This window comes from Montipora foliosa, chromosome 14 (genome assembly GCF_036669935.1).
Source record: "Montipora foliosa isolate CH-2021 chromosome 14, ASM3666993v2, whole genome shotgun sequence".
Lineage (NCBI taxonomy): Eukaryota > Metazoa > Cnidaria > Anthozoa > Scleractinia > Acroporidae > Montipora > Montipora foliosa.
In genome coordinates this window covers 3,998,034-4,023,033 of record NC_090882.1, presented here as the reverse complement: position 1 = coordinate 4,023,033, position 25,000 = coordinate 3,998,034, and the positions used below count along the sequence as shown (strand labels likewise).

Here is a 25,000-nt window from a genome sequence, read left to right as displayed (position 1 = left end):
TTTCATTCGAAAAAGGGTGAAGTTTATGAAAGCAATTCTGATGTATCATATATTTGAAGTGCGGATTACATAAAATGATTTCAAACGAGAATGCGCATCACAGTTCACGAAACAACTAATAAGCAGTTGCGAAAGTAGCCTGGGAAAAAATCTAGGATTGACTGATATTTAAACCTCTTTCCGTGCCATTTCGTTGCACATTGCTAACTGAGCTATCAAGCCTTGTTAGAGCTCAGCTGATTATTTGCGAGTTCACAGGTTTTTTTACGCGGATGCTACAGGTTAAACTCCCACTCTCAGGGGCCACGGAGAGTGTTATTTTTGGCTTGATCGAAGACCTAGCTCCCATCCCCCCTCCCCCCTTACTTCCAAACGTACTCCGAAGCCCCTGACTCTGGGTTGGCATTAGATTCCATCCACCAAAACTACCCTGGCAGAGAGAGAGACTGAGGTTGAATTCAAACACACTTCGTGACGCCTTGTACATAGTACTTCGTGTCAAGCCACCTTCACATTAACATTTAGAATTAACATCTAGAATATCTATACAGAAAGTATCTCAAACATTCATAAAAGCTAGCCTTAGGCCTAGAAACCTTCCTTTAGTCCTAATTAGGCCTACGGTTAGCATTTATGAATGTTTGGGATACTTTCTGTATAGATATTCTAAATGGTAATGTGAAGGTGGCTTGACACGAAGTACTATGTACAAGGCGTCACGAAGTGTGTTTGAATCTCAACCTCAGTCTCTCCCTCTCTGCCAGGGTGGTTTTGGTGGATGGAATCTAATGCCGACCCTGACTCTGACCACAAAATGGTTTTGCCCGGCCCCATTGTCGGCCTACTTCGCAAGTCGCTAAAACTGCTTGCCTTTTATCAGCCGGACTTCTTACGATGGCTGTTATGTTTAAGAAACGAAAGCTTTAGGCTATAGTTGAGTTTTATGCTTCAAACTTAAATATTTGCTCTTAAGGGAGAGCTTTAAAAAACTAGTCATTGGGCCTCTGAAGCAGTTCTTTCCAGTCTTCTTTCAACTTATCCGAGATGAAGTCGAGGCATCAAAGCAAGGAAAGAAACGAAATAGGACTTGTTTGGTTTTATTCTCTAGAACATGTACGTAGTTTGCATAAATCATGTGATGATGAAAACTGAAAGTTCTCTAATTTGCACAACCCTTCCGGTGAGTACAGTTTGAGAACTTTCAAAATATCACAATTATGGACGAGACTATTTACAAGGAGCTGGTGCGTTTCTTTTTGTTTGAAATACACTTAACAAAACTTCTTGATCGATTTAGAGCTAGAGCTATAAAAACGTTTCATTTAGAATTGAGTTCTTTCGCATGTATTTTGCGCATCATTTTCCTTAAAAATAGGAAAAACACTGCCGGCCATTTCTGTTTTGATCGTAAGCGAGTTGTAGCCGTAGCAACTTAACTGAAATTGAATTGCTCTCGTCCAATCGGAATCTAGATTTGTGTAGTGAAATATAAGAAAACTAACATACCGTGCAATCACGTTCTTAGTGGAATAAATTGTTTTCAGTGCATCCAGCGGTCCGCCAGAAGATAGCGTTGACTCGTACTTTTCAATGCTTTGCTCGAGAGCATTTATTTCGTGAAGGTGGTGCTGCAGTATGGAGAAAGAAAAGTGAAAAAGAATGCGTGAATTATGAAGGAATGGAAGCTATCCAGAGCGGTTTTCAAATAAAAGGCGAAAGTAATTTCGCAATTGTTATGATTTCTTGCTGCTACTACGCAATGTTATTCCACGAAAACAAAAAAAACCAGGCCACATTCCTAGCCAATCAAAAACAAACAAAAAAAAAACAATTATGATTGGCTGGCGCGTATTTTCCCGTACCTAGGATTGGCTGCACGTACTACATTCTTTGCGTTATGATTGGCTCATTTAATTCTCTGTGTTTGCTTTGACTGGTCAATGTTGGTCTTTCGTCAGTCCTTTGTAAACCGCTCTCATGAAAAGATGTCTGATTAATCGTGAAGGAATTACGAGCAAAGGCAATAGATTTTTACCTTATCTTTTTGCAATAGTTAAAATTTTAAGTGCTATTCCTGCCTTTCCAAGGTGATAAAGTTTGCCTTCACGAATAAATAATACACACCTTACGGGGAAGGTATCTGTTTAAGAACATGTATTTTGTTATTAAAATCTGCCAACCACTCTGGTTGGCGCAGTAATGACAACAAATTAAGTAAACGTAGCCTTTGAGTGTAGCGCAAACAGACAAACTGCTTGAAAGCCACGCGCCGGAAATTCGCACGGGAACCACCGAGAGCGCATCACAAGAATGAACCAATAACGGGCGCAACCAGGAACCCATGACCCGGAGCCTACAACTCTATTGTGTTTGTGTAACGGCGTTTTCACAGACCGATTTATTTTTAGATTGAATTTCCCGCGAATGAGACTCCCACAGGAGCCCGATGACCAATTACAAGAAATTAAGCTGACGTCATAGGGTCACCGAACCGGAACTGCCTTTGTTTGTTGACCTAATTCGCGGGAAGGGCTAGTCTAAAAATAACGCTGTATGGAAGTTGCACGCTCCAGATGGGCTCCTGGCGCAACGTATTGAAAAGATTTGCTGAGCATAATTTCCCAACCCCCTCCTTAACCGCTTCTCTCCTTTCCCCAAAACAAATGCGTCTTCTAGTAACTAAAGACATTGAACAATACTAGCCAAGGTAAAGGAAGTGGTCCAGAAAAAAACAAACAAACAAACAAAGCAGACAAAAATAACATTTATTTAAAGAAAAGCAAATTGAAAAGTGCAAATGAACTTTATGTTAGTCCCTTTCACTTGATTTCCATTATCACTATCAATCAACTGACCTGTTCATATAAACAAACAATTTTTTGCGATGGATTTTGAACTTCCTCTTTCGGTGTCTCTTCTGCGCAAGTGCCACCTGATTCTGCCCGCTCTTTCTGTGCAAATGAAACCACGAGATTTTTCCCAGTAAGGCGATCACGTGGCCTTTCAGAATCCATGTCAATTTCCGATATTCCTCTAGGCATGGGTAAATCATTTTTGCACCCATGGGTAGCAAAAGACCCCTCTGTCCTTAGATTTGTATAATCCGAAAGATTCATATCGACGTTGTTTTCAGAATTATTTAGCTCTGAAATATGCCCCTCAGCCAACGAACTGATTCTCTCACTAGTTTCTTCGCCTCCGATTATTTCACTTGAATGAAGCTCAGATGGAGAAATTGCATTATATTTACATTCCTCAGCACAGGATGGTTTTTTCTCGTTCACAAATTCATGTCCAGAACTGTCCTCAAGCAAGGAGTCCGTTTCCTGTACTCTACATTCATTATCTTGTACGGCGGGCTTTTCCTGTACAGAGTTTAACACGACATTGGAGTTCTGATCGGTACCATTATCATCCGAAGTGGAATTCAAGACATCACTGTTTGATTTGCTTTTTACGTAATTTGTGTTCGCACCTGACCATAAAACATCACGGCTTAATTTCGTGCCCAGACTTCCACCTGTACCCGTAAGATCGAACGGCGCGGAGGAAATGGGGAAAAACGCATACGAAGGGATTGTATCTTCATCTATTGGACGCTGTTTCGTTAATGACCTGGTACGCCTCTGTGCAAACGTAGCACGCGGGGATTTCTCGCCCTTACCAACTTTTTCATTAGCCACGACAACCATTTCCGGATCAAGTAGCGCTGCCAGTGGTATGCGCACATTATCTGCGGAATTGTTGGCGTAAAAACGTTCCACGCTGGACGTGGGAGAAATGGAGCTTGGGCTCAACGTTTCCTTATCAAGTATCATTTCTTCAAAACCGCTACTTTCTCCGCTGTTTTCTCTCGTTAACTGTTTCCGCATTGATGTGCCATTGAGAACGGGTTCTGGATCTGTGGATGACAATCCTTTCTCGATGAGGTCTTCGTTCGTCGAGATTTCTTCGAGGTCAAACGAATCTTGCACGACGACACTCGCCACCCGCAGGTGCTCAAGGCTAGCAGATGTTTCATCGCCTTCCTTCGTCATAACGTCAGCCACACAGGTTACGCACTCGATCATCTCTGCACTGTTGTCAAAGGAATTCAACGCATTATTCTCCGGAGATTTCTCCGAGTTACCTTTCACAGCAATATCTTCGTCACCTTCGACAGTAACGAAAATCAACGATCCATCTTCGACTGGATTTCCCGAAACTTTCGATTCTGAAAACTGATTTGATTCCATACCCTCCTCTCCGTTTTCTACTACCGGTTCACCGAAAAAAAGCCCCGACTCCTCGTTGTCGTGTTCCAAAGACGTCTCTGGAAGCATAATCGTTCTTTGTTCATTGCAGAGTGATCGCGAGACCGTCGTTGATTCCGTACCCTTCTCTGCGTTTTCTACGGCCGGTAAACTTAGTAACAGCTCCGATTCTACGTTTGCTTGTTCTAACGATTCCTCCCGAACTATGATCGTTCCTTCTTCGTTGGATAATCTTCTTGATATCCTCGTTCGGACGGTTCCGCTACCAACCGACGAAACTTCAAGTTCTTCCGTTACAGGTTCCAGAAACATGCCCTTGGTCACGTGACAAGGCTTATTTAGCCTAAGATGCCTCATTAAGTCAAATGAGTCCTCTGTGGCTTCTTCTGGTTCGGATATTAAGGGAACGGGGTTGTGTCCCTCATCAAGCACCGGGCTTACTGATTCCTTCGGCGATGTTATGAATCTAAGTGGGATCCTGCAGGAGCCTGAATCCGACCAAACTGGGGAATCTTGGGACTAAGGAAAATGGTCAAAATTAATTTTATGAAGGATTTAGATTTAAATTTTCCCTAAAATAATCTTAATAGTGGAAATATTGATTCGCGGTGTGCGTCTTTGATGAACACGAACTCAAACCAATGATATATCAGGGTTTCGTTTCCTCGCAAGCATTCACTTCTCAGGAAATACTGAATTGCATAACGCACTTAAATTTCTCGTTTTTAACTAAAAGTCCAATTGACATCCATAGGTTTTCACCAGAAAATTTGATTGAATCAACCGTAACACTGACAAGCAATGCTAAACATGTTAACGCTTAGTCATGCGCCCCTGGCTGGCAATCGTCATGTCATATTGCTTGGCCTGAATTTTTATTGTGGAAGCACATACATACATACGTGTTGGTATACGATAAAAGAATTGGAGATCTTGTACCTTTCCTCTTATTTCAATCATGTTCTGCGAAGATAGAGGGGGGCCCCTTTCTCACACGATGGAGTAATTTATTCCCACGTTACAGCTTCGGTTGCAAATATATAATTATTCTGTGACGAACACAGACTTAAAACTTCTATTTAGTCGTGTCCATTTCGTACCGGTGATGTGTAGAGATCGTCCTGATCCAAGCTTCGCCGAAACAAATTCACGTCGATTCCAAGTGCCTTTGAAGGTCCCTGAAGAAAACGGTCTGGAATACGAGAGCGCATGTCAGGTTCCGCAAATCCCAGGCCAGCGAGAAACTCCTCTGGGTCCACGGTCATTGCATTCAGCAGAGAGATGACTTCATGCGAATTTCTTTAAAAAAAGAAAGCGATATTATTAGATATGGAAGAATCCTGAGTCAAGAATCTCAGTAATAAAGGTACTGTCCTTTCACGATATTACGTATAAATTTCCAAATCACCATCACCATGGTCATCATCAATATCATCATCTTCATCATCACACAATGAGGATGAACTATCAGAACCTATCAGAATCAAGGGCAGAAACCTTTGGTTTCATTTCTGATCCTCGGAGGGTATGCAACTTATGTCGCTCACAAGCAAGCCAGACTTGCATGCCTAAGCTTTAACACTACACTGAAACAAAGTCACAGTCTCAACGGTTCAGAAAGCGGCGATAGAATATTGTGCTCATCGCCAAAATATAAGAAAATGCGAAATAACGTTGCACAGTATTAAAAAAAATCTGCTTTTGAGACAGCAAATGCTCACCTACTACAGTCTGATAAACCAGATCCGAGGCTATCGGAGCTGTCAATTCTTCCGACGCTGGCCAACTTTTTAATAACCCTGCAAGTTCCTGGATCACGTGGACTCTCATTGGCAGAGTCAGAATGCAACCTTGTAAAATAAAGCGACAATAAGCGTTTTAAAGCGGCTAGTTTGGCCAATCACAACAGATTCAGAGAATTAAATAAGCCAATCACAACGCGAGGCAAATAAATGCAGCCTGCGCTGAGCGCGGGAAACCGTGCACCAGCCAATCACAATTGGTTTTGCCTTTTACTCTGATTAGCTAAGAATGTGGCTAGGTATATTAAAGCCAATCACTAAGTGTAGGAATGCGAGGAAAAAAGCAATCGGGAAATTATTGTCGTTACTCAACTGTAACACGGCGCGCCTTTATTTTGCAAGAAATTCAAAAGGAAAAACAGGCAACACACGGAACAGAAGTTCTTAAAGTAAATATTTTGGGAAAAGAGAGAACTTCAGAAGTATTCCTCTCTTCTCGTTTTAACCAAAATGACAGAAATATCACACTACCATTTGCTTTATGACTATGAAACTGTACTCCGTTGTTCAATTTATAGAAGAAATTCCCGCCGTCTTTGTCTTCTTTTCTGCTATTGATTGGAAGGGGGGGCAGTTTCGATTTGATCGGCGCATTATATAATAATTATCGATTCCTCAAGAAAGCATAAAAAGTTAAGTTGAACCTAAATTAGAAGCAACCTTTAACCTATCCCTTTGGGTTATTGTGGAAAGGTAGTTGTCCTTCAGAGCTTGTATCTATTGTAAGTAACTGAATTCCTACCCAGTAAATACACTGTCAGACCCATCTGAAGAGAACACTGATTTTCTGGAAGAGGAAAATGCTTGGGCATCTGTGCCAAGGAATAAGTCATCTTCTGAATCTAGAATACTTCCTGCAAATTGTAAATGGACATATATATATTTTGGTGACAACAGCTAGTAACATTTAGAATCTTAGTGGAAAATGGCTGCCTGAGGAGTTCCCAGCCACCACTACTGAGTCTGCTGGCTCCTAGAAAGGCTATCTTGGCTGGAAATCCCTGCAACTTAGCTTGTAAGACCCATACATATCTGTGGTCATCGATGCAACTGTTACACTTTATTATGACTTCGTGACAATGACAAAATCAAAATAAATTTAAGACAAACGAACCAAATTTCTTGAAAGACATGTTTCGGCATTACTCATGCCATCATCAGTATAATTTAAATCAACAAACCTCTCTCTCATATATATGTCATAATTGGAGAACATTAATGTTTAAAATTTAAACTTTGGTTATATAAATGACGGCTATATTTTGAAAAGATGATACGAACTTGTATAACATAACATAACATAACATAATTATGTGCATGCACAAGTGTTAAACAGGTTGCTTACAAAAAAAAAAACAAAAATTATTATTATGCTTTAATTGCATGTTTAGCTCCGGCTTTAATTGTGAATTATAGATGGATTCTTTCAGTTTAAGACTATAAGCATCTTTAGCTGAGCCTATGATTGTGAAACAACTTGGAGTGCACTTTTGTTTACAGCCAGGTGAGCTAATGAGGTGTTTTGTTTGTACATGAGAATTCTTGTCAGTCAACAGATTCAGTTCGTTGACCCTTGTTGAAAAATGGTGTGACGTCTCACCAACGTAATGGGAGTTACAGTCACACATGTAAACTGATAAACAACTAGGGAATTTAAAGCAACTAGTATCAGATCTTTGAAGCTGAAAAAATTCTTCACTTTAAAAGACAAACAAAGGAGGTTTGTAGATTTAAATTAAACTGATGATGGCATGAGTAATGCTGAAACATGTCTTCAAAAAGTTGGTTAGCGTGTCTTAATTTATTTACACTTAATTAATTTTAATTAAAGACATAAAAGATCTTAGGAGAACAGGTTAAACAGGCCAAAATAACGTTAAGATGCTCTAAAACATGAGCAAACAAATGCATGCTGACAGCCTTACTCCTTACTGACAGCTCTCTCACAGGTTAACTCATTTCAAGTCCACATTACAAGATGACTTTAAACTTGCATCAGGCAGAAATCAATGCTACTACCACTACAGTTTTCTTAGCAAAACAATCATTTGCACAGAAGAGTATTAAAACTGTAATACAAGAAGCTAAATCCAGGGGATTATATGGCATAGGTCAGTGACACAAAATAACAAATCAAGATAATTATGCTGTTAAAAGTTGACAAAAACAAACAAGACAATCCCACCATCAATTGAAAGCAACTTGAGTTGGAAGAAGTGGATGAAGTAAGAGAAGGTAAGGAAGATTTGCTAGTGCTAATCTTTCTGAATAATGATTTAGGTTCAAGGGAAGTAGGAAGAAGTATCTTAATTATTGTTTTTTTAACTGCTTACTGTGTGCCATAAGACGCTATGGAGGGTAAATAATATTCAAGGACCGAATTGAAAGTCCAAAGGTTAGAATTTCGTAACTGTTCACTGTAAATGCATTTATTGACTACGGAGAAAAAAATACAGTAACATTAATTAAGTAAGATATACCCTGCTCTGAAGTTCGCCTTCCCTGCTCATCAAGGTGATCTGACTGCAGACCATGTGACTTTTTTTCATCGGTATTTTCCATTAGGTCAATAAGCTCTTTCTAGAAGATGATTCTTCCATCTTGTAGAAGGCCATGTCATTTTGAGTTTACTTCAAAGACAGAGAAAATAATATCAATACTTGTAATAATTGCTAGTCATAAACCTCACAAGAGTTTTCAAGGCCTTTTGAGTAGCATCAAAGATTTTTTAACATCTGCAAAAGATCCTTGTGGATAAAGTGGGATCTTTAAAGGATCTTTAATTTACTACTGAGAAAAATATACAGGGTGAGGGTTACCTACAGCTCCGTATTTATGATGTAAGCTTGGCTACTGCATTGGCAGGAAAAACAACTTCATATTTTATCGTTTCATAGATTGTATGAAGCCCATTTTATTTGCTCTTAAACCCTTTTGCTCCTAATAAAATTAAAATCCTGACAATCCCAATCTGAGTTACAGACTTGGATGCATTCAGATCTATAGTTACCAAGTCAAGACATGAAGCAATAATTTTATTGTCTACATGAATTGCTTGTCCTTTTATTTTGATTGTAGGAATAAAAAAATTGCTGTCATATATTGTGGAATTAACAATACAAAATAATGTATAAATTCAAATGACAGATCGTCGAGGAAACCCACAAGACTTTAAAGCATACCTCCATTAAGCCCAGTAGCTGAAAAACAAAACAAAAAAGGAATGGTGGTCTTGTTTTTCTTTCGTAATGCACACAGATGTGAGCATAGTTAGAAAAGAAACTCTTCAAACTTTTTTAAGGTGCCTGTCATGCATGCAAATTGCATCTGACCAGCGAGTTATGTTGATATAAATTAGGGTAACTTAAAACAAGGAATGTGACTCGTTAGCATAATTAGTTAAATTGCCTAAGCTAATTGCTTCAGATCTATAGTAGTTTTTGTTTAGGATTTAAAAATAGGTAAAAACTTTAAAACCCATCATTAATTTAGTTTCCTGTAAGTTTCAACGCTCTCTTTAGCGATGGAAGGGCTCGAAGAAACCATATTATTTTTGTATTTTTTATCTTAAAGGAAATTGTTAATAAATTACTCATCGAATTGGTCGAGAATTCTTAAAGAGATACAATTGCAAAGAAACAATATTAACCACACAAATCGATTAACATCAAAATTTCATGAACATCAAAGCATGTTACATTGAGTGAACACATAAATTAGATGCCAACACGGAATGTTCAGTTGATCGAGCGAACAATGAAATAACCTATTCGATCGATCAAAATATAAAATGTTGGTGACTTGATCAAAGCAAAGCAAGCTCGTTTATTGAACTGGCTAAAGACATTAACCCCTACACCGTACGACTTGGCAGACAATACCTCTGCGGAAGCTACAAACAAAAGATATATATCATACCTAAATCACTCCGCAAAAACCGAAACATTTCTGATATCACCATCCATGACTCAGCTGACCTTAGTATATCGTGAAGCGCTTGGTATGACTATGAATTGGTCGCCGATCGTTCGTCTTCGTGAAGCGTTGAATTTGACGTTTTCCAAGCAGAACTACAGCTTGTCAGTGATGAAGCGCTGTACTATTTGCTCTTATTTTTTTGCGTTTATTTACAGTTCCAGGGCTTGATCACTCGCACGCTTAGTTCTTATCACGCGGCGGGAGGCCTGGGGATCAATCGGAATTGATGTCACAAGTTATACAAACAGACGGTTTTCGTGACGTATATCCACAACAGCACTTTTGTTTGGAGGAAATCGCAAAATATCCGCTACATTGAACAAATACAAATCAAGAACTTACGTATTCATTCATTAGTGATTAGGAATTTGCGTATTTATTTCGTTTGTTCTCCATGGCAGCATATTTAACAACAACAACAACAACAAAACCTTCATTCTAGTGTCTTATTAAAGTATTTACCTTGGTAGCTAAATATATAGTAAACAATAGCGGAACAATAGTGAACATAGCGGAAATTTAGTGTTTTTTTAAGTATGTGAATGATCTTTACCCTTGCTGGGGCTGACTCGGGCACTCTTCGAACCAACATCAAATGTTCACTAGTATGGTTTAAGGGGTAGCTCAACTAATGTTTTTGTGCCCAGACGTTCTATTGGGGAGCAGTTCCCGATGATGCTGGTGGGTCAAAGAATGCATATTCGAGGCTGCTCACAAGTTCCAATCAATAGGAGAATATATGATTATTATATCATTTCCTTTTGAATCATATATTTTATTCCTGTTGCTCTAATAATTAGGTACAGAAAAAGTAATTTATAGTAGTTATTTTTAGTAGTTAAAGGTTTTTGTATTTATGTAATCTGCTTCGATGGAAGAGCATTTTTAAATGAAGCGATACTAGGAATAAAGCTCTACCAAGCTGTCTATATAAACCAGTTCGAAAGCCAATGGCTACACTTGTCATGACTTGTCACTGCACATATTAGGGGATCATCATCATTATAATGCTGAGGTCGTCAGAGCGCGTTATCCGTAAACGCTTGTTTTTTTCGGATCGCAAGCGACAATGGATTTTCCGCATTTTTAAAGTTGTGGTTTTACCCTAATTTGCATGCAAATCGTTTTTGTGGGAGTAAAAACATTAAAAAAGAATGGGGTAACTAACAAAAAAACAAAAGGGAAAAAAGCTTCACTTCCTGTCAATGCTAAGGATTGCAACTCTTAAAGCGCCCGTGGAAGGACTGGGGAAACTACTTGCTTGACAACGGGCGATAAAGCTTGACACCTTAACATTTACAGTTGTTTTCGAAAATTCGTAGGCGCAGGACCTTGTAGAGCCCGCAAACCAGTGGGACACACGGTCCATTGAGGATCTCCAGATAAAACGCCAGGGGCTCCTGTAGTTCAATCATTCAAAAATGTCAACTTGCTCTGTTGCAATTGATGTAACCAAGGCATTTGATTCAATATGCCATAATTTCTGACTTTTAGCCAAACTGCATGCTTACGACGTCAGTCAAGGAGCAATGGAATTTCTACAGTCCCACCTTTCCAACCGACAACAAAGAGTTAATTAACGGTTATGGAGTTCTGTCTGACTGGTCACCTGTCCTATGTGGAGTTCCACAAGGTAGCCTCTTGGGCCACTCTTATTTAATATATTTATTAATGACATAAATTTTGTTGCCCCGCGATCTCAAGCCACGATTTTGGGAAATTTTAACTACCACCCTGTCCTTAGTATTGGTAATTCTATCATTGAAATTGAAAGCTTTCAGGAAATCATTGGTGTCCACATTGATAATAACTCTCCTTCAAGGCCTACGTATCTGCCATCTTGAAGAAGTTCTATGCTAAAATCGGAGCTTTGAGGCGATTAAAGAGACTGGTACCTCCGACGCTGATGTTGAAGATTCTTTTAAATGTCGGAAACGACATAGATTACAACTCTGTACTGTCCATAGCAGGAATGAATTCTTTGGAATTTAGAAGATATGAACAATCACATTCATTATTATATAAATGTATTTAGGGAAATGGGCCTTGTTATATTTCTGATTTCTTTAAGTTCCGTGTTTCACATTATAACTTAAGGGGAGGTGGTTGTAACCTTGTTCAGCCCTCCTATAACATGTATTTCCGGCGGCGGGGGGAGAGAAACGACCGCCGGAAATACGTCTGCGTTCGCAGGCTAATAACAGCCAGTATTTCCATATTTCTTTTACTTGTAAGAGTACTCACCTTTAGAACAAGCTACCTACAAATGTTAAACAGTCACCCAATTCAAATGCATTTTATAAAAATTTGGAGTCTATTAATCTTTTAAATTTAGGGAGAAGCTGTCTATGTAATTATTGCCAATCATAAATTGTTTTTTTTTTATTTTAGGCTTGATGTGTACATATTTACAACTAAATATTATTATAGTTGATAACAATTGTCAGGAGCTCATTAAGAGGAGCCTCTATCTCCCATACTTGGCCTCGGAGTCAACCCTTTCCCGAGTAGATTTATTTATAGAACACCTCCCTTGGGAGATTCAGCACGCTCACTGTTGTAAAAGCCAATCTCCCTTGGGACATTCAGCACGCCCACTGTAAAAGCCAATCAAAACAGAGCTATCTCAGCGTCAAGGGAATTATGATACTTTTCGCGGGAAAAAACTGTTCCTAAAAATAAATTTACTCGGGAAAGGGTTGACTCAAGGAATTAGAGGAGATAGAGGCTCCTCTTGATGAGCTCCTGCAATTGTTTATAATTTCATATATGTAACTCTTACTTAATTTTGATATTATTGTTATTGTGTATTTCCTTTAATTTTTTATTTCTGTTTTTGTCATGCGTTTTATACATGAGTCTGTCTCGGAAACTCACGGCAACCTCAATCCCACGGTATGATTTTAATAAATTGATTGATTGGTAGCGCATGGAACCGAGATGCTACGAAGTTCGTATTTTCGAACTAATTTCGCAAATGAAAGGCGGTGTCTGACATTTGCAGACTGCAGACTGCAGACTGCCTACAAATAGCACTGATAAACATGATTTAAGTCTAAGCACCCATTTAAAATAGCGCTGATAAACATTATTTAAGTCTAAGAACCCGTTTTAAAACGGTTAGCTTTCAATAATTGTGATTTAGGGTTAGTCTGCAGTCTGCAAATGTCAGACACCGAATGAAAGGACGGAAACCGAAAAGTAGTCTTGGTTTTTGCTCTCTGATCTCTCACGTCACATCCGAACGAAACGAGAACTCTGATCTCGCAAAAAGGTAGCGGTCACCATTGGAAAATGACCGAATGGTAGCTCCATAATAGTTTGAGCAAAATACGATGAACGCCACTGCTACTTAAGTAATTCGCGATTATCCGATCTCGTTCACGTTGCACCAAATGTGAATTTTATCCTTTAACTGGATTGGTCTGAACTGTTTCAATTTAAAGGAAAAACATGCCGCCGTCGTTGCTCTGATCATGCAAAACCTCTCTGTTGTTTGTGAGTGTAATTAATATTTTACGAGATTAATTATTGAAAGACAAAGCCGACAGGCTCTAATTTTTTCTTCCGAGTTGTAGGCGACAATACAGACTTACCATCGTCTTCACGTGAAACACGAACGTCATAAGCGACCAAGGTGACCACGATTTTCCCGCCATTTTACGTTTTGCCGGTTGCCGATTTCGGATGTTTTAACGCGTCATAAGCTGTTTCTTGGTTGCCGCTTTCGTGGGATTTTCTTCCCTTTTTTAACGGATAACAAGTAACTTGTTAAAAACAAAATACGCCAAAACCTTTCCCGGTAAGTCATGTAAGGGCAAATGAAGTTTCAGGTTTGAAAACATTCAAATCCCTGGCGTACTTCTCATCAACATATAGCTGCATGAACTGCAGACATCGAAAGACTGCTTCGTCCAAACTTTCAAATTTACATAGAGCCATTTGATTTTCATTTGAAATGCGCCTCTTACTTCTCTTACTTAACTGTGTATAAAAATAGTTCATTCTTTTTTCTAACTTAACACAAGATTAACCGTGTCACTGTTTTCAGTTCCAGGTGACGTGGCTTACGCGAAGCTGTAGTAATTTCGTGAAAACCAAGGCGAGCAGAGGTTTCAGGTGCCACGCAAACTCGAAGCTCAATACATCTTACAGAGAGTAGGTACATCATCAAGTTGGTTCATGCTATATTTTTATCCTTCATTTGTATGCACAATATCACATTGTTCACGCCATGAACTTAAAAAAGATCAACACGCAAAGGTTCAACAATGACCGTCGGAGAACCCCATTGCCGGTTCTTAATGACAAGATGCTTAATTAAAGAAGCTCACGCGTATGAATATATGCTCATTAATTTCAAAGAGGTAGACTGCTGTAGCGGAAAATTAATACGCACGTCACTGAACGGCTCTTACGCCCTTGTTTGAATATGAAGCCATTGAGGAAAGAGCACTGATATGATGACATCATGACGATGATATAGTATTTGTGCCTTTCACTTACCTAAATGTTATAGTCAAACTCTCTTTAGAGCTCTATAACAATGTGCTAGACAACAACACCGGGTTACATGGCAAACCCATTGCAAACAGCTTGTGGGACCCCCTCTTATACCAGGAACCCATGACCCGGAGCCTACAACTCTGCTGTGTTCGTGTAACTGCGTTTTCACAGACCGATTTATTTTTAGATTGAATTTCCCGCAATTGAGACTCCCACAGGAGCCCAATGACCAATTACTAGAAATTTTGCTGACTTCATAGGGTCACCGAACCGGAACTGCCTTTGTTTTTTCCGGAAAAGATAGTCTAAAAATAGATCGGTCTGTAAAAATGCCGTGACATAGGCCCAGTATGGGAGCTGTAGGCTCCGGGTCATGGGTTCCTGCTTATATCCAGAAATGCACGTCATAGGCCATTTCCGAGTTTATGTCTGCCTCCTCTTCAAAGCGTGTCTAAGTGCGAAGTTTTTCTCTAAATTCATTCATATGTAAAGTAGAACTAATTATCATCGCAAAAACTTCGCACTTAGACTCGCTTTGAAGAAGGGGTAGACATGAACTCGGAAATGGCCTATTAGGTGCAAGCCCAATTTTATGTCCAACACGAAGAGTGTCTTATTGAGTCTAAGCATTTCCTTCCTATTTGTAACAATGAGGTTACGGTAAAGATTAGCGTTATTTTTAGATCAGGGTAAATGCAGCAGTTTATCCTTTCTTGAGGAGCAGCATTTTGGGGAAAAAAAGGAAAGGAAAGGAACTTTATTTAAGTGTCTACTCTTCTAGCGCTGTAGAGCACTAATTGAAATTAACAAGTTAACGCAAATCAAATCAAATTTTGGTTTTTGAGGAGACTGAGAAAACCTCTCGGTGCAAAGTATAAAACCAACAAACTCAACCCACATATGACGCCGAATCTGGGAACCGAACCCAGGCCACATTTGTGGGAGGCGAGTGCTCTCACCACTTGACTTTCTGACTTTAGTTGTCTGTATTCCGAGACACGAGTCATAATAGAGTGTTTTCACATGACGTCACGGCGGCCATGTTCTCCCTAAATTAAGGAACGGCGGCCATGTTGGTGTCCCCAACTAATCCTCCAGGAATCGACCTCTATTGTCATGCAAACGTTTTCTTTTGTTTCGATGGAAAAACAAGGTTACTGATCACGTGAGTGAAAACAGAGGGAGAAGAGCAAGGGGACACCTCGTGACCCTTATTTGAAATAGATCTACATCTAATTACTTGTATATTTCTTTGGGCATATGAGATCCCCACTAAAGAGCGGGAACCACTTTTGGAAAGGTGTCAGCGATTTCTACCGTTGTCTTTTCCGGGATTGCTTTATTTTATCTCTAACAAGAGTTCGTCAATTCACCAAGAGTAAGATTTACCCAATATCAGCGTCAGATAAGTGTCTATTTTTAAACCAAGTTTTGCGGGAAAATAAACAATAAGCCAAACCGGCTAACTCAATGTTGTACCCAATTCAAACCTTCTGGGAATAAAACGTTTTATTCCACCATTTCCATACCATTTAAATATGAATGCTTCATTGTCATGTAAATAAAATACACAAAGAATCTTAACCCCGGGAGATATGAATTGCATACAACATTTAGTTAGCCGGTTTGGTCTATTGTTTATTTTCCGGCAAAACTTGGTTAAAAAATAAACACTTTTATGACGCTGATGGGAACAAACCTGATACCAGATTCTTACTCTTGGGTAATAGACTCTTGTCTTTACCTAGTAGTGTAATATCATGTAGGGTTTGGATGGTGCAGTACTGAAACTGGGTAGAGTGGACTGTTGCTGTTTAGTGTGCCTACTGTACTTACGGAAAAGGGATGGGCAAGGCGAGAGATAGCAAGATTTTTAAACGATGCTGCAGGAGTTTATAAAATGGAGATCCACTTTTAAAGAAGAAGAAGAAGAAGAAGCTAGAAGTCGCCCGGGTACACACGACCGTGATCCCACGCAAGATGGGCTGTAATACCACCTCGGTGCGCTAAAGGGGAATCTCTGTTTACATTTTGTGCCTCATTAGCATAAGCCATTGTTTTCTAATCTATCAGCCAAAAAATCAGTACTGAATATTGAAAGTACATTGCATAATGAGCTATCTCTGAGCGCAACTTACCAGATAATCTCAGAGTAATGACGCTTTGAAAATTCGAAATTTTACAAAGAATGTATGGGCTCATTAGCCCTTGCCAGCCAAGAATTCATCAGTTTTTGATGGCTAATAACTCGCTCGTTATTAAAGCCAAAAGGCTTAAAATGGGGCCTTTTAATGAGTTTAACTCGTTCTTTTACCTTTTGAAGTCAATTTGTGAATAGTGTGATGCTTTCTGTCCGCAAACTCGTATGTTAATGAGACAAAACCTAAACAATAACGTCAGCAAAGATTCGCCTTTGTTGCCCCCAAAAAGTAATAAGTTGCGTTGCAGTGTTAATTCTCAGTTCTTAGCCTTCTGCACTTTTATTTGTTCATTAATTCGTTTACTTTTTAATTATTATTTTCTCCACCAAATCTTACTGAACTAATCCTAGGACAAAAAATACACTGGGAGAAATTAACTTAAAACAGAATAGTAGTTGGATATGTAGTGGTTTAGCCTTCAGTGCCAGCCGTACGTTTTGTGTCGCAAGACTTAGTTAAAAGAGTGCAGCTTGCGTCCAATTAAATCCTTTTCTCTCGTACGTCTCAGCTTGTGTGCACTGGAAGCTGTTTCATCCGGGACATCAAAAAACCCCGCTTCTTCCTCAGATGCATCCGGTACTTTCTCTTCCTCGTCAAGTGAACGACCAATGTCTGAAACCAGATATAGAGCGGACAAGAAAGAGTTATTATCACGACAAGGTATTGGGCTAATACAGCCGTTTTAATTAACTATCGAAAGTTATTCCAGGTTGATTGGTTTTATAATACTTGGCTAACTCTTTGGCCTTCAAAATTTCACTTCACATTCTTTGGCTTGAGTTCCGCGGTAGCGCCGGTTGCATACATTTTTTTGTGTAACTGCTTTCTTTGATTAGTTGGTTCAATCCATTTTGAGCGGTTAAAACTATTACCCAGTTTTAGGCTGTACGGCAGTACAGTGAAATCCGCTTTTAAACTTATTTTGCCGTCAAGTAATCCCTCTCCTAATCACAGCTAACAAATACGAAATGTGTCTGATTCAAGAAATGAAAGCTGAAAAAGGACTCTGTTTTTTGGAGGTAGCGCTATTTTGAGTCGTGGGCCAAAACTGTGGGTGTGACCATTTCAAATGAAAGTTATCCTGTCGGTGTGATCATTCATGAAAGTTATTAGCAATACTTTCCTTTGAAGCTGATCATCATGTTGAAAAAGGTGATTCTGAGGGTGAAATCAGCTTAAACTGTCATCATTTAAATGAAAGCAAAGGAACAGTATTTTCTCTTAGTCCTGTAATTAAGATTGCAAATTGCTGTGATCAGTTTATCTTCTCTTACCTGGAAGTCTCTCTATTTCAGACTTATGTGCATCAATAACCCTGTAGACAAAAGTTGAGTTAACTCCTCCAGCGCAATTGTCAACAGCTCCGTTACAGGCCTGAGTGAAGTTTTGGAAGCATTTGTTAGGTGTCGATCCGTGCAAGTCGAACCGCATATCGGCGTTTAGAGCGCTCCAGCATTCACCTGTTGGCGACAAGTAATAAGTAGGTGATCAGATTGTTGGGTGTTACATGTTGCGTCCGTTTACACACCCTGTTGCATGTTTTTGGAAGTTGTTTCACGATGTTTGAAAGTTATCAAACCTTTGAGCCAACAAGTCTCAACATTTCTTTTGTTTCATTAACGCCGAAGCGCAGCGCCACCATGTTGGAACCGTTTGCATGGCTCTTCCAACATTGTTGGGGCCACGCACGCGCATTACATATGGTCTTCATGGAGATACCAACGCATTAACATCTTGAAAACGAGATTGAAGTCGAATTTTATAAGTTTACATTGAAGTCTTACGGGTCATATCCTTCCCGTAATACACTGCACGTCCTTACAGTGTTGGGAATTGTCGGGTACGTTTGCACACATCTGCCAACACCATCCAACATCTGCAGAAGCAGATGTTGAAAGTTGTTGCGTCCTTTTGTACACAACTGCCAACACCATCCCACATCTGCAGAACCAAGAACTGCCAACAATGTTGCGAGTTGTTGCGTCCGTTTTTGCGGAGCTTTACATGCATGTACGTTTTCATTACCTTGGTTGCGTACCCCAAACATACTGAGCCCCTTTCGACGAGCCTCTCTGGCACACCTGCATAGAAATTTGGTAAATTCTCCCGACCAATTCTCTCCAGGTTCCAATATTCTTCCGTTGAATTTGTCACTGACTGGTTTAACTTGATTCAGCAGCTCGATGCCGAATGCGCGGTTCGTGGAGCTCTCGCCAAAACATCCGACAGATTCATAGGATATCTCACAGGGGGCATCTGGAAATAAAAGGGTTATTATTTCATACAATTATTTAAGGAGGTGATGGTGTAGTGAATCTTTGAGTGAAGATGATATGTCAATAGGCCATTTCCGAGTTCATGTCTGCCTCCTCTTCAAAGCGAGTCTCCGTGCGAAGTGTTTGTGTTGGTAATTAGTTCTACTTTACATATGAATGAAAACTAGTTTTCGTAAGAAAAACTTCGCACCTAGATTCGCTTTGAAGAGGAAGCAGTCATGAACTCGGAAATGGCCTATTGCTCGGCAAGGGGCGAAATGACCACTGAAAAGAAAATCACAGTCCCAGGCAGGAATCGAAGCTGCGACCTTTATAACGCAGGTCGGATGCTCTATTTATTAAACGACAAGAACTCCCGGTTGCCTTCAAATGCTTCTGGATGATAAACGAGAAAGATTTTTGGATTTTTTTTCAGGCTTCTTTGCCACTGTTAAGCGTGATGTGTCGGCATATTCAGTAAATTCGCAGTTCAAATATAAATATATCCATTCCTGCTTCTTAGGGCCCGTTTATATGGAGAAAAGTTGTCCCGGCTAAGAGGTCACCTTTCCAGCCTAATCAACTTTAGCGAGGGGTTATATGAGGAGAGAATTGGCCCTTTTGCTCGATTCAAGAGTCAGTTTCCATCATTAGGTTACTGGGAAGACAGCATTAGCGCATGCTCTTATTATCCTTGACCGAGTTGACCCGACAAGGCGAGCCAAAATGTTTACATGGAAAAAAGTTGGCCGGGCTAGAAGGGTGACCCTACCGTCGAAAAAGGGTGACCCATCTAGGCGGGTCACCCTTCTAGCCGAGACAACTTTTTTTTTATAAGGAAATGTAGGAAAAGTTGGCTCGCCCAGGATAGCTCGGGTAGGCGGGTGACATTTCTAACGGGGACAACTTCACCCAAGAGGTGGTTGTTACATCAGTCATGGCTTTCAATATCAACGATGAAATGATATATGTAATGGATCATATATGAACTGCGGATATGAAATCAAGTGAAGCTATGATTCCTCACGGGAACGTTAGAACCCACAAATGACCAGCTCTCAACGTCAGTGGCTTCATAGCTCAGTTGGTTAGAGCGTCGCACCGGTATCGCGAGGTTACGGGTTCAAACCCCGTTGAGGTCCTAAATTTTTTTAGGCTTCTTTACGCAATTGCAATAAGTTACGTTCATAACTACGAGGATCATAGTTTCACTTGATGACTTTCAATATGTTCAGCAGTTTTCAATTAAATAGATAGTAACTTTATTTAGCCAGGGTAGCCCATTCAGCTACGAGGCTGGTATTCATTTACAATTTAAAATGGTCGAAAATTATTTACACCCTAAACTAGCTGTTGTAAAACCAAAAGCAAAGTTCTGACATAAGAGAAGCAGGAAATGAAATAAAGTCAAAGACAACTAGCTCACCTGAAAGGCGATAAACTGCGTTGGCAAAGTTTTCCCCTGCACAGAAGCCTTTGAAAGGTTTGCATGGTTCAAAGCACTTGTCCACACAGTTAGTTGATATATCAAGCTTGCCATAGGTAACCTCACTCTGTGACCCACTCCAACATTCTCCTAGAAAAAAAATGTCGAAAAGCGTTTTATATTTAACATATAGATTCCGTGTTGCGGTGCGTCTGTTAAGTAATAAACGGGACCTTAAGCGCGGAACGTTTTTGAGACGTGAACGGCAACCGGAACTGAACATTTCTCATGCTAGAGCAGTAGTGTTTCGCAGATTTTTAAACTAATCATCTCTAATGGAGAGATACTTAGTAATGTAACTGTGGTTGCGTGAAGACGAATTAAAAGGGAAAATACCTTACTTCCGGTTGCCACCCGCGTCTCAAAAACGTCGCATGCTTAACCTTCCTAATAGGTTACAGATGACGTCAAAATGTTGTAAGAACAAAAGGTGGCACACGAGGCGATAGCGGAGTTTGTCACTGATCTTTCTTTCCACGTTTTGAGTTCTTCTGTTATCTAGTACTGAACAGACGAACGGCGACATGGAGTCTGTTGCTTTTATATAACAAAAAAAGTTTTTTATGATGACGGTAGCTATGCGTCTGTCCTCTCATAGATTACAAGTTAGAACCAATCAAAATGCATGCATTATAGAGCTTATTATAGAATTATGCGTAAAGACTGGTTCGCACATGTGATTTTTCATTTGGGTTTCCTTATCCGAGTCTCGGGGATTTTTTGTTTCAAGCGCGGTTAAAATGCAATGAAACGCTAGTGTGAACGAGATGTAATGTTGGCGCGATTTTTGACGAAACACCAGATTTAGCCAGGGATATCATAGGGTCATTTTTGACTACGCGGGCCTTGTTTTCAAATCTCGGCATTTTGCATTGAAATTCGTCGGGAGTGAAATTGACAAAACCTATAGCAAATTTAGCCGGCCACAAAACTGATCTAGTTTTTGCAAGGTTTTTAAAACCCCATAGTATGTACTTAATTTTAAACAAGAGACCCTAATTAAGCAACTAGGACAAAATGAATGGCTCGTGCACGTGCGTTTTTCTTTCCATCGTCCCGAAAACAACGATCTGAAATGGCCAATTTGAGATGATGTGGACTGATTATCGACGCTGTTTATGCCGGCGGACGGCAAAGACCGAAGTGAAAAAACACGCGTAAAGCGTGCAAATCTGTTATTTTCAGTCATTACATACGTTGATTTGTGTCGTTCGTGTTAAAAGGCAGAAAAAATTGTGCAAAGCGGGCGGTGTACGTTGCTTTTGGACTGTGGAGAATACTCAAAGCTTAAAGCGTGCATGAGTTGGCAAACTCGAACACATTCCTTCAAAGCGTAAAGTGCCATTGTTATGCCCAACAAAACTATTGTTTTGCCTCTTTGTCGTTGAAAAGAGCATCACTGTTCTGCCGTCCTTTGCTGAAAAGGACGTGAAATGACCAAGTATTCCATGTTTCGTGAAGACCGTGAGCGAGAGATTTCAAACTCCCAGTCCACTCTTTTTAGACCTAAACAGCGTTCATGTGGATTCAGTTCCAGTACAAAGTTAGTTAGCATTTTGGATTTAAACCCGTTGCACGAAACGCACACTTGTTTAAGTAACTGAATATTTATGTTTTCCAGATCATGTTATCGCGTCTTGTATCCTTCCCCATTGCGAGTGGGCATGTTGATGGAAACCTTGCACCAAATCGCAGCCGTGGCCATATCGCCAGGAAAAGAAGAAGGTAGGGTAGCTCTTGAGCCTTCACTACTATTTTTATACTGAAATCAAACCAGTTGAAACAAGGAAGTTGTTTGTATGGCAATAAGGCCACTTCAGCCACGGATCATTCCGGACCCGGTCTTAAAGTTAAAAAGTTAATACTGTTGAAGTAGGGATAACATACATATTTTTCCAAAATGGCCGCCATTTAGATATTCTTTTGTTTTTATTCAAATTAGACCTTGATGCCTCGTTCAAGGCAAAATATTTTTTTGAATTTTAAGCTTAAGAACGAGGCATCATGGGCTAATTAGAATAAACTAAGAATATTTAAATGGCGGCCATAGACCTAATCGGCTAACTCAATGTTGTACCCAATTCAAATCTCCCGGGATTAAGATTCTTTGTGTGTTGTATTTGCATGATAATGTAGCATTCATATGTAAATGATATGGAAATACCTGGAACAAAACGTTTTATTCCCAAAGGGTTTGAATTGGGTACAACATTGAGTTAGCCGATTAGGTCTATTTTGGGAAAAGGTGTATGACATACAACGAAATCTTACGCGACATTTCCTTTCGTTTTACACAATGTATATTCCCAACCCAAGAAATTGAGTCGCTAGTAAAGGAAAATCCTGGGGCTCTGCAGTATTTAGAACAGACTTTAAAACGGTTATTCTTTCGGCGATTTCATTAAGTCCTCCCTTAAAATACTTTTATAGTTTAGGGATTTTCACTGCTTGCCTTGTGAATCTTGCGGATATTAACGGTGGTGTAAATTAGTCGGGCACCGGTGTCTTTCACTCTTCTCCTTCTTCTCTTCGTTTTCATCAGTAAAACTTATATCCGACGGTAAGAAACCAGTTCACTTCATGTAATTTCACCGGAAAGGGAAAGGTGATTTTTGTTTCCGATTTCCGGTAAATTGGCATCCTCATATTCCTCTTTCCATAAAACTTTTGGGAGACTGGTACGACCCTGGGAGATCGTTTGGCTGGACAGTCGGTTGATGTCTATATCCATGCGCGCAAATCGAGCGAACATTCCTGATACACGGCCTCCTGATGCCACTTACGTAGGAAATGATGATGATGAACTTTATTTACGTGTCATCTGTTTTTAACGCTGGGGTACTGATTGGGGACACAAGGAAATGGTTATTTTCAACGAGAAATCAAACCCAGGAATGTAGCATCGGACTAGCGTGCGGGAGTTCGAGGGTTCAAATTCTGACCGGACGAATACACAGGGTCTTAATTAACGTTACTTGAACAGTAACGAAAGGAAAGCCTGAAAACGGCTTTCGAACGACTTCTAAACGGGATTCGAAGCCTGACCTCTGCGATACCGGTCCAGTACTCTACCATCTGCGAACTTTGACATATTAACTTTTGGTTGTATCCATAATCCTCCACGGGCTCAATATGAACTCACATAATGACCAGCTCCCAGATGCCTTGCTAGCTCAACTGGCTTTCCTTTCGTTGCGGCTCAAGTAACGTTAATTGCGATGATCAGCATCTTAACTTGATTCTCTCCGTAGTTCAAATACATGTATGGCTTTCATAGCTTTCGTCGTACACAGGGTTTTAAAATAACTGAGGAGAAAGTTCTTCCATGTAATCAAATCCGCAAATGGTTCTCTAGTGTTCGCAGATAAGGATGGCAAACCATGAAATCATAGATTTAAGTCCGTAGCTTGTTGTTCTGGTTCGAATCTGGTTCAGGCAATATAAATGTGCTTGTTCCTCTTAATGAATACTCGGACTTGCGAAAAGTAAACAAGGTGTTTAGGTATATTTAGGATGTGAAGACAAATCAACTTTTGAAAAGTACTGCACGCATGAAAACAGTAGATCACTTTTCTCGTTTTGGTCTTCCCCTAGAGATAGCACATTTCGCTGTTGTAATCTTTGTTTCAAGAGATAGATTGCAGACTACCGTGTGAAGAATAGTGCAGATCGAAGACGGCGTTATCTTACGAGGCTAAGGGCCTCATAATTCACAAAGCTCTTCACAATTGTTTATGTCATGCGAAAGCCAAAATTACTGCTCAATCAATAATCACACTCTTCACGATGATTTACTTTTCTAGGCGTACTAGCGCCTTATGACGCTATTTGGGGACACATTCAGACCAGACCACGACACCAGGAACTCCGTGACCTGCTCTTATTGATGAATAATGCGTGGGATCTTTGATGTCCCACAGAATTTATGAACAAGGTTTGTGAGATGGGGCCTACGGTTTATAGTCGTTATCCGTAAAGACTTGAAAGTCTTACCATTTGCGGATGTCACTGCAGGAATAGGCCATTTCCGATTTCATGTCTGCCTCCTCCTCAAAGCGAGTCCAAGTGCCAAGTTTTTGTGATGTGATATGATATTTGATATGATATTTTATTATTTATGCACGGTAAAATCATCAGCTAAGATTACAAACAATGCTAAAATCTAAATTACAAAAGGTAAAATTTTAAAATGATTACAATAAAATACAATTAAACTATATCAATTCTAAAGCTGCTTTCCATGAATGCCGTGCTTTATACTAAAATATGTCTTTAATCAGATTTTTGAAAAGCCCAAGAGACTCTGCTTGTCTCGCTTTGAGGGGTAAGCTATTCCAGACAGTAGCACCTCTATAGCTGAAGCTGTTTCTATAATAATTTGTCCGCGGAAACGGAACATTAAGCTTTCTTTCAGAGTCTCTTAAACTATAAACAGATTCGCGGTTTGTAAATTTAGAACATAGATATTCCGGTGCTAGCCCCTGAAGACACTTATAGACCATTGTGGCCAGCGCAATTT

At 39.8% G+C, this 25,000-nt stretch overlaps 2 protein-coding genes across 3 annotated transcripts in view; both read right to left on the bottom strand.

The window, feature by feature from the left end:
• LOC137985009 (protein ITPRID2-like) overlaps positions 1-10,229 on the bottom strand; it is a 15,714-nt gene extending 5,485 nt beyond the window's left edge. The window contains exons 1-8 of one of the 2 annotated variants that reach the window (XM_068832399.1): positions 9,974-10,229; positions 9,238-9,255; positions 8,536-8,685; positions 6,798-6,909; positions 5,975-6,103; positions 5,354-5,552; positions 2,856-4,772; positions 1,507-1,628 (exon numbers count right to left, since the gene is read on the bottom strand). In XM_068832399.1, coding sequence (XP_068688500.1) covers positions 1,507-1,628; positions 2,856-4,772; positions 5,354-5,552; positions 5,975-6,103; positions 6,798-6,909; positions 8,536-8,617 — 2,561 coding nt within the window. In that variant the 5' untranslated portion in view covers positions 8,618-8,685; positions 9,238-9,255; positions 9,974-10,229. The remainder of the gene's footprint in view (positions 1-1,506; positions 1,629-2,855; positions 4,773-5,353; positions 5,553-5,974; positions 6,104-6,797; positions 6,910-8,535; positions 8,686-9,237; positions 9,256-9,973) is intronic. The other variant, XM_068832400.1, reaches the window with a different exon arrangement.
• A 6,771-nt stretch (positions 10,230-17,000) lies between these two features.
• The window catches only part of LOC137985011 (uncharacterized), a 25,346-nt gene continuing 17,346 nt past the window's right edge, over positions 17,001-25,000 (bottom strand). The window contains exons 7-10 of the mRNA XM_068832403.1: positions 20,422-20,571; positions 18,766-18,996; positions 18,015-18,200; positions 17,001-17,352 (exon numbers count right to left, since the gene is read on the bottom strand). Of these exons, the coding sequence (XP_068688504.1) occupies positions 17,192-17,352; positions 18,015-18,200; positions 18,766-18,996; positions 20,422-20,571 (728 nt within the window). The 3' untranslated portion in view covers positions 17,001-17,191. The remainder of the gene's footprint in view (positions 17,353-18,014; positions 18,201-18,765; positions 18,997-20,421; positions 20,572-25,000) is intronic.